Genomic DNA, 10,609 nt, shown 5'->3' on the forward strand with positions numbered 1-10,609 from the left:
TGGACACATGAAGGTAGAAGCATATACAGATGCTGATTGAGCAAGAAATGTGGATGACAAGAGATCCACATCAAGATATTGTGCTATGGTAGCCAAAAATATTGTTTCCTAGAGAAGCAAAAAGCAATCAATGGTTGCTAGATCTTCAACTAAGGCAAAGTATAGAGCTATGGCCCATGGTGTTTCTAAGTTGTTATGGCTTAGATCTCTCCTTAATGAAATGGGTGTTTCATGTGACAAGCCACTGACGTTGTATTGTGATAACCAAGCTGCTATTAACATTGCTCACAACCTAGTTCAGCATGATACAACCTATTGTTAAAACTTCTTTTCTTCTTCTCTCTTTCCCTCTTTTCTTCTTTTCTTGCATTATTTGAATTACTATAGGTGTAATTTTCAACCAAATCCAGTCTACACACAAAGTTAAAACACAGAACACATCTATAGAAACAAAACCAAGAAGAAAAATAAATAGTTAAGACAAAGTAGAGCTTAAAAAACACAAAACACATGCATAGAAACAAAAGGAAAAATTTAGGTTCCATTTGGAAGTATGTAGAGTGCAAAACTTTGTATTTTGTATTATTTTATATCTATTTGTATTTGTACGTACTCCTTCCAAACTGAGCCTTAAAACAAACATAGAAATACAAACAAAAATAAGGCAGAAAATAGAACAAACAAGAGCTGGGAGAGGATCCAACCAATACCCAAAGCCAAAGCATGACACATGTATGGAAGGTGGAAATAAAGCAAGAAACCCAGAGCCATAAAAGATCCCACTTAAATACCCTCTTAACCAGAGGAAATAGACAAAATAAAAGAACTTCTGACAATGCCCCATATCTTACTACCAGAACACAAACAATGCAGGGATGTTTCAACAAATGATATAATAAGAAAATAGAAGCAAGTGGCATAAATGGAAATCCATAAAGAAATTATCAAGATGGATAGGAAACCTCCAGGGCCAAATAAATTGAAGCTGAACTTTGATGGCAGCTCCTTTGGGAACCAGGGAGGACAGGAATAGGGGGAGTTTTCAAAAATCATCATGGAGAAATTGTGGCTTTATTCTCAGGACCAATTGGGTATGGAGACTCAGTTCAGGCAGAGATAATGGCACTCTTGCAAGGTTTGATATTAGCAGTGCAGTTAGAAGCTAGGGAGTTGGAAGTGGAAGGGGATTCACTATTGGTCATCTCCTGGGCTGAGCAAGTAAACTCAGCACCATGGAAGTATAGATTTGCATTCAGGGAGATTGATTTTCTGGCTAAGAGTTTTAACTCTACGTTTTGGTGGACTAAAAGGACAGCAAATGGACTGGCAGACACTCTAGCAAAACAGGGAGTTAATATGCCTTCTCTATTTTGAGCAAAGCTATAGTTGGGTGTGTTAAAAGTTGGAAAATAAAGGGGTCCAAACCAGTGTTTTAAAAGGCGTGGGAGGCGTACGCCTGGAGGTGTGCCTCCAGGCGAGGCACTCCCAAAACGCCCTGAGGCGTATGCCAGAGGCGCTGACACCTCTAAGGCGTACGCCTCAGGTGCAAGAGGCGTTCATGAGGTGTGCTAGAGGCGTACGCCTCATGCACATCTGATATAAAAAGACAAAAAAAAAGAAAAAAAAAAGAAAAAGGAAAGGAAAGGAAAAGAAAGGACAGGGAAAGAAAAAGAAAGAGAAGAAAAAAAGAGAAAAGGAAAGATAAGGAAAGGGAAGGGAAGGGAAGAAAAGATTTTTATTCTTCTTAATATAAAAGATTTTTATTAAAAATAAAGAAAAAATGAGATCCCCCTTTCCTCTTCATCCTCCTCCTAACCCCCCTCCTCTTAAGGAGGCTTACACCTCTTGCGTTCTGAACTATGCCTCACACCTCTAGGTAGTAGAACGCCTCCGCGTTTTAAAACATTGTTTCCAAGACCCACCATATTATCTCTCTAGGAACTTTATCATATGCCTTCTCTAAATCAATGAACACCATATGAAGGTCTTTCTTTTTCTCTTTGAACTTTACTATCAATCGTCTCAAAAGAAATATAGTTTCCATGGTTGACCTCCCTAGCATAAAGCCAAATTGGTTCTTTGATACTTATTTCAAATTGTAACCTTTGTTCAATTATTCTCCCAAATTTTCAGTGACTCATGAGTCTAGTCCCTCAATCATTATTACAACATTGAACGTCACCTTTGTTTTTAAACATAGGCACCATACTACTATTTCTTCAATCATTAGGCACCTTCTTTTCGTTCACTATCTTATTAAATAGCTTCGTTAGCCATAACAAGCCTACCTGTCCCATACCTTTCCACAGTTCTATTGGAATCCCATCAGGTCTTAATACCTTTCCCTTCTTCATCTTATTTAGTTTTACTTCAGTAGGTCTAACTCTACAAAGGTAAATGTTATTTTTAACACTCCTAGTATTGTTAGGTTCTTTTCCATTAGCACCCTCTCCTTGTTCACTTAATAACTTTTCAAAACAGTTTTTCCATCTTTGCTTGATTCCCTCATCTTTTACCAAGACTCTTTGATCTTCGTATTTAATGCACCTAACATGGTTTAAACCTCTGACTTTCCTTTCTCTCATATTTGCTAGTTTATACATTCCTTTTTCCCCCTCTTTAGTGCCTATTTTATGATAAAGCTCATCTACGCCCTACATTTAACTTCATTTACTTTCTTCTTGACTTCCTTTCTTATGGTTTTATATCTTTCCTAGTTTTCTACATTTCTAGCTTTTTGCCATTCTTTGTAACATTATATCAAGATATTCATATAAGGCATTAACACAAACTAGAGTAGGGTCTTTGGGTCCCTTAACTTACCATCTGTCCCATGTTTGGGGCATCTAGACCCACCATCTATGTGTCCTACCCAATAGATAGTTGGTTCAAAAATCAGTATGCATAGAGGATAATGGTTGTCTGATTTAACTGGATTGAACTAGATGGTGGAGAAAGGTCCCTCTTAAACTCAAAAAGAAGTTCTACAAATAAATCCAAATGGTTACTTAAATATTAATTATCCAGTTATGTTGATTTTGTCATGTTAAATATCTTGGCAGGGCTTCATCAAATTTTGTGTCCTAATTCTTAATCACAGACGATGACAAATTATAGGGTCCTGTGTCCCCAAACACAAAAAACACCCTTTAGAGAGAGAAACTAGGGGTTAGAAGCAGTTACGTATTCCAATGTTTGATAATAAAGAAATATATGATACTCACGTGTGGCTTCAAATATGTCCCCTGAAGATATATATACTTATACAATGTCCTAAAAAATTCCTTACAGTCTTCTACTTTCCCTGCACAAAGAAAAAAAATTACAGCATCATCCATGAACAAGTTTAAAAAAATAATCAGTTGAGAAGACTTGATAACACAGAAGATGTCACTGCCCCAGTGACAAGTTTAAAAAATTACCAATACTAATACAAATTTACCATTTTTCTCTTTCCCATGTACCATTTGAGATCTTGGCACAACTTGAAAAACTTCACTGAGATTTCTTGGGGGAAGGACCCAAAGGAGTAAAAGAATTGCATTTGGTGGCAGGGACAAGGCTTGCCTCCCAAAGACAGAGGAGGAATTGAACTGAGACCTTTGCTATGAATGTTACCCTGTTGGGCAAGTGGATGAGTGGATCTTGCAGTTTGGTGAGGAGAAAGAGGCCTTATGGAGGAAGCTAATCCAAGGCAAGTATGGTGAGTTGTTGGACGGGATTACAAATCCTGTCTCCCAATCTTATGACACGAGTGTTGGAAAGGTATTATAAAGAATCTGTCTCTTTTCCCAGCGGTGTTCCCCCAAGATGGGAAATGGGGAAATGTCAGATTTTGGAAAGACACCTGGTGTGGTTCCTCGCCATTAGCAGTCTCCTTCCCACACACTTTTCAAGCGGATAGTGACAAAGATGCCCTGGTGCAGAATTGTTTTGATGTCACTGGTGGTCAAGTGACTTGTATAAACTCTGTGCCTCCAAACCTTGGTGAGCATGACAGAAGATGGTGGCAAGGGAATAAGAACAGAGCATTCTCAGTGAAATCCTTTTCTCTTCTCCTTTCAGCCAATGATGTGGCAGAAGTCCCCTGGAAATAGATATGGAAATTGGGTGTTCCATTAAAGGTGGTGTTTTTTGTATGGGGAGCTATTTTAAACAGGACAAACTAAAGATAAGTATATAACCTTATGGCAAGAGGTATGTTCTTGATGAATCAATGCTCTTTTTGTGAGGGTGGGTGGGAATCAATCAGCCATCACCTGTATCACTGTCCCCAATCATCTGCAGTATGGACCCATTTCATTCAGAATTTTGGAAAATTTTGGGTTTCGCTAGGAGACATTGCATGCCTGTTTTCTGCCTGGCCTGAAGCTGGACTTAGCAAAAGAGGTCAATTACTGTGGTTAGATGCCCTTTAGCAACCTACTGGGTGCTTGGGGGAGAAAGGAACAACTGGATCTTTAGAGGCAAGGGTTATCAGCTTGAAGCAGTGATTGGTAGAGCAAAGAGACTCCTTTTCCAATGGGTCTCCACTAGAAGCAAGTTCCAGGGCAGTTCTTTTCAGTCCATGAGTGATCAGTGGGGGCAAATGATGGGATCTGATTCTCTTCGTATAGCTCTTTTTGATGCTTTGTAAATGCTGTGAATAGATCGTAATGTGTGGTTCCTTTTTCTCAATGAAGCATTTTGTATCTTTTGGGATTTTCCCTTATAGTAACATAATACTTACCTTTCAAAAATAATAATAATAACAATAATAATAACAACAACATTTTACAGATTTTTGCAATACAATTACCTTTCCTTTGCTCAAAATAACAACATTGCTTCCCTGATTTTCTATTTGTTGGAGAACATTCCGGCATTCCTCTCCTCTAATATGGTTCACAAAACTACTACTTTGGTGTACTTCCACATAATCTTGCAGATATTGTCTGGTATTGGTACATTAGGCATGTAACATAGTTCAGAGATATTGATCTTCAAATAGAAAACCACCCAATAGATTTTCTCCTTGTTAGAGAATATCCCTGTATCCCTTTCCTCTAATACAGTTCACAAGACTGTCGCTTTGGTGTACCTCAACATAATCTTCCAGATCTTGAGTAATATTGGTACACTAGGCTTGTAATATAGCTCAAACATATTGATAATCCAATCAAAAACCCTCCTAGCAGAAGTTCCTTGCTTTTGGGGGTGTAGGACCTACCTAGATTGTTTATTTACCAGAAACAACAAGGGATAGAAAGGAGATGTTAACATCTTATAAATGAAGCACAAGAAAAAATACCTCCAGGACCACAGACCCAAACCCAACAGCCCACCCATTGCAATCTAACAGCAATCCCTCTAAATAAGCTAAAAGATAAAGAACACCTTGTGTCTATTTAGATCATCCATTGTTCAGAATCGATCAGCCACAAGATTTTTCAGCATGGCCATCCATTTTTGCAGGCAGCAACACAATCTTTTTACCTATGAAAAAGAAACAATGCAAAAAATTTTTGGAGTATGGTTCCCTTTGTAATTATTTGGGATATTTGACTATTTGGAGGGAGAAAAATAGAAAGATTTTAATGGAATTTTCAAATTAATAGAAGGATCATTGTCTCTTGATGTCTGAGTGAATGAGTTCATAACTTCACATCTAAATTTGAAGGCATGAAATGTTTAAAACATAGTCTATACAAGACAGCAACATCCATGAATGATGGAATTGCAATTAAAATGCAACTTCGTAAGCCCATGAAATTGCTTGAGTCATTCTTGCCCAGCAGACCAGATACCACTCAATCCTATTGATAACAACCTCTATGGTGGAAGCCTTTGAGTCAAAAGATCTAACTGTTAAGCTCTTTCCAGGTGGCCTAGCAGAGAGTGAGTGGTGCTATACGTTCCAAAGGATGTTACCCCTGAGGCTCAAACACAACCCTCCAGGCCGAGAACAGCTCACTCAAGTCCTCCAATAAAACCCACTGTCTCCTAAAGGCTAAAACCCACTACCCCGACTTTACCCTTAGCCATACATACCTGTGATCAGGCCACAATATAATATTTTTTCATCATTCAGGCCATACCAGAAGAAATCACATTCCAGCTTTTCAAGAGTGGTAGCAGCAGATGGTGAGAGAAAAGAGGAAAATAATAAACAGGAAGAGTGGAGAGAGTACTTTAGTCACTGTTAGTGTTAAAGGCTTGCTTAGGCTAAAAGATCTTAATGAGCTTATCAGGGGCAATTTTTGGAGGATCTGAATATACATTTTGAGGGATCAACTTCTTGTTTATTTTTGGGTCTGCTTCCTTCAGTGGCTTCACAAGCCTGGTGTTTTGTATTTAAAATCTTTTTTTTCCATTATTAATCCAAGAAAAACATTTAATCTGTGAAGAAAATAGTTTTCTGAACTACAAGCTAATTACAGTTGTCATTTACTAGAATATTAAATTACTTAGAATGCCACATAAAGAATGAAATAATGAATACAAGGTCATCTCAAAATAATGATAAGCAATTAGGTTTGAGTAAATTAATCATTTTCAAAACTTATAACTCAAGAATCCAATGGTTGGTATTGCAAGTTTTTCCCCTCTAATATGAGTTCCTGCAAACCATAAAATAGACCAAATCCACATTCTACAAACAGGCCAACTTTAATATTTACACATTCATTGTGATGTAGGTCTATGCATCAGGGAGAAGAGCGGTTATTGATCTAGTTCTTTGTGTACCCATTAACTTTATATAGCATTAAGAAAAAAAAAACTAAAAGAAAACGTTTGCTCCCTTCTTCATTATAGTTTCTATTGCCAAACAACAGAAACCAAGACCAGTAACTTCATTCATCTTTAGATTGAAATTATGAACCTTTAGTGTGACAATGGTATATATAAGTGAAAAAAAGAAAAAAAAAAGTGAAAATAAAAATTGATTTACCTTCATTGAGCAACCGATAGAGGGTGACAGCATCTCCACCCGCGCAAAAAGCCCTGCCATTTCCCTTCACAAATTCAAAATGGTTGCTGAGTCTTCAAATGGAAGCATTACAACCAAAGCACTCAAAACTGAAATGGCACAAGAAACTGAAAAGAGAACGATGAAGCGAAGGAGATACAAGAAAAGTAAAGAAAATACCAATTTCTGGAAGGTTAAAAGAAAACAAGGACGATGACTGACCTTCATGATGACAAAGCCAATATCAGGATTTTCCTCCCAGGATTCATATAGTTTTGTCAACCGAGCTGCCTGGAAAACAACTTGGTTTTCAAAATTCCCTATATGGGTAATAAGACAAACACTAAAACAACCAAAAATCCACAAAAAAAAAAAACAAAACAAGAAACAGACAGAACACCAATTTAAGTAGTACAAGCATTGCATGAAGAACATCTTCCTTATTCCATAAAAACACTAACCGAACAGAAACCATAATGAAAACCCACTGAAGAAATGGAAGAGAGAATGAAAAAAAAAAAGCCAAACTAATAATACCATTGAAGTATTGAGAGCATTGAGAACAGAGGGTCTATTAAGAACCGCAGCTCGTGCATTGGCCTTTCCTTCTACTAAGACCTGAAAGAATTAGGAAGTCACATTACAAAACAGACATCCAAAAACGAAAAAGGATGGGGTTTGAGAAGATGACCTCATTTTGGGAATCATCATATAGGGCGTAGTTGGGTTGAGCAGAGAAGCTTCGACAGGGAGAGATAGTACGCAGTCTGTCAATAGAACGCCTCGCCTGTAGCAAAGCCTTGAAACTGTGCATCTTCCAATCCTCCTCAGATGCTTGCTTTCGTTCTCTCCTCAGCCCCGAGCGAACAGTGAAGTAACAGAGTCGGGTCTCACACTGAGACTTTGGCAACTTCTCCCCTCAACTCAACTCAATCAAGGGTTTCGTTGAAATCCTCCTTAACAAATTGTTGTGACTTGTTTGTAAGGCCCGCTCTTCTTTCTTCAACTCGAGTGTTTTCGAGTTTCGACTTCTATAGCCTTTTGGCCGAACCGGGTCATATGTGTTGACGATCTGACAATTTCACACATGAAGAGTAACCCAAGTAACTACCCAACCAATACGACCAAAAGGGAAACCGAATCGGGTTAATTGGGCTTCATCTCATCTCTAGACCACCCGAACTGTTTTTTCCGGCTGTATCCTATTCGATATCCAAATTCCAAAATATCAGACTCTAATCAATGGACTCATCAAGCTCAAAATGAAATAAAAATAAGAGGGTAACTTACAACGACCCTCTTGTAATACGGAGTCACTAACAAATAACACATACCCTGAACTTTTATTTGCCACAAAATCCCTGAACTTTTACTTTGCAACAAATACCTCTTGACCATGATGTGTTAAATTATCAAAATGCCCATTTAAACTTTTTTTTATTTCTATTTTCTTGCTTCTTGCCCTTTTTCTCTTAAACCCTAATTGACTAAAAATACTTCCATTTTCTCCAAATGAAACCAAATAAAAAACAATAATCAATTAATTGGCATGGAAAAAGTTTCTTTTAATTCTTGATTCCTACCTCCATGTTAAAATTTTGCACTCATTAATCAAAAATCAAATGAAACCATAAATTTATATCTATTATAAAGAAACATCTACCATTTCATTTGAATACTGAATCCATCTAGAAATCTGCAAGGATCTATTTAGATCAACTAAGAGGACTTCAATGTTATATTTAGAAAATCAATTGAATCGTAAATCGTTCAAATAAATAAGAATAGGGTAGTTTAGGGATTTAAAATTTTTTAAATAACTAAATGAGAATCTTTTTCAAAGTTAACTAACGTAACTCATGGAATAGGGGTGAGCATGAGTCGGTTCAGTTTGTTTCCATGATAGAACTTAGAACCTGTGCAGCTACACATGTAGGGGTTGGTTCTAGGTTTTTGGAACCATAGCTACTTGCATAAAGAGCCCACCAATGGGTCTTTGTAAAGAGCCAGCCTCTACCCGGTAACTAATTTGTGTAAGGTTGGTCCAAGGCTGGTTTGAGGTCAATTCAGTTATGGGTAAAACTTACCCATTTGCTCACCCCTATCACGGAGGGGGTATTTTGATGCAAATGAAAGTTTAGGGGATATTTATAAACATTAATAAACTCCATAATAAACATTAATATAAATTCACAATAATAATGAAAATTTAGACAATACATAAGCCCAAAATATAGTTCTTGGGATGGATTCCGTTTGGCTTTGGCATAAAGACTCCTTTTACCTTTTTTTTGCTTAATAAAGCCCATGCATCGCATGGGTTATGTCTTGACATTAATAGTATATAATACCAACACATGAAGTTAATCAAAACAAAATATTACTAAGATAAATTAGGAAATTTAAAATAAGTATTAATAAATAATACTAAAACAAGCTAACAAGTTTTAGTAAGTATATATACATAATATTTCATTGGATGTTTTAAATTAGCCATTTAATTTAAAATTATTGTTTATATGGTACACCTATATTTAACTTCCATTTGAAATAATGAAAATGAATAAAATCTAATAAAAATTAGTAAAAACCAAAACAAATTTATCTAAAAAGAAAACAATAAAAATAAATTCAATTTAGAATAATAAAAATTAAGAACTATTTATCTAACCATAATGAAAAGTGAAAACTAATAAACATTAACAAAAAATTAGGGTCTATTTGGTTTGTAGACAGAATCAAGATCAAAATTGAAATCCATCTGAATCGGAACTACCAATTGGAGTGGCCTTTTCCTCGTGCCTGTTTGGTTCAAATGGGAATAAAAATAAAATAAAAAAAACAGCTAGAATGGATTCTCATTCCCAAGGGAGGGGGATGGAACGACCATTTCCTCAAATGGGAGAATGCCATTCCACCAAGCGGTTGGACCATTCTGATTCCAATTTTGATTTCAAACCCATATTCCCACAAACCAAACAGATCCTAAATAACATTTCAGTTAGAATCAATTTCGCTTTGCTCAACTGAAAATGCCATAAGGGTCCTTTGTCTTGAATTTTGTTTAACAAAGCTTGTGCATAGCACAAGTCCCTACAATAACAACAACAATAATAATAATTTTATAAATGTTACCATTTACATTACTTATTATACACATTTAAATACTAGATTGAATAAAAATGATCAAATCACTTAAGTGAATGATCAAGTGACGCCATGGTTTTTGTATTCAAATCTTCACATTCTCAACATATTTTGAGATTTATTTCAAGACAAATTCGGTTCCAAGGCCGATTCTTTGGATCAAGTCAAATAGGGCAAAACCCTAGACCCTAGAACTAGTTTGGGTGAGGGACAATTCCAAGAATTTGGAAGTAAACCTTACCCAATAACTGATTGAAAGGAGTGGTTCAAAACCAATTTAAGGTTGAATCCATTCGATTCCAGATAGAATCTACTAATTTGCTCACCCCTAATAGTAGGTATTTATTTTAAGCTTTCTTCTCTATTGCATTATAAAGTGACAATTGAGAAAAGTTATTAAATTTGTGTCAATATCTAAGGCAACCATTTCATTGGTCATGTAAGCAAATCAAGTGGCTTACTATAATTTATATTGCATTTCATTTTGTAATTCTGTAAATGAGGATCTATCTT

General features: G+C 36.3%; 1 protein-coding gene across 1 annotated transcript in view; it reads right to left on the reverse strand.

Moving 5' to 3' along the window:
- LOC104610751 (ATP-dependent caseinolytic (Clp) protease/crotonase family protein) overlaps positions 1-7,958 on the reverse strand; it is a 30,462-nt gene extending 22,504 nt beyond the window's left edge. Inside the window, exons 1-5 of the mRNA XM_010277527.3 lie at positions 7,641-7,958; positions 7,487-7,567; positions 7,172-7,240; positions 6,932-6,995; positions 3,225-3,304 (exon numbers count right to left, since the gene is read on the reverse strand). Coding sequence (XP_010275829.1) covers positions 3,225-3,304; positions 6,932-6,995; positions 7,172-7,240; positions 7,487-7,567; positions 7,641-7,763 — 417 coding nt within the window. The 5' untranslated portion in view covers positions 7,764-7,958. The remainder of the gene's footprint in view (positions 1-3,224; positions 3,305-6,931; positions 6,996-7,171; positions 7,241-7,486; positions 7,568-7,640) is intronic.
- Between the last annotated feature and the right edge of the window lie 2,651 nt (positions 7,959-10,609).

Source organism: Nelumbo nucifera, chromosome 8 (assembly GCF_055504915.1).
Source record: "Nelumbo nucifera cultivar China Antique chromosome 8, China Antique-T2T, whole genome shotgun sequence".
In the NCBI taxonomy this organism is placed as follows: domain Eukaryota; kingdom Viridiplantae; phylum Streptophyta; class Magnoliopsida; order Proteales; family Nelumbonaceae; genus Nelumbo; species Nelumbo nucifera.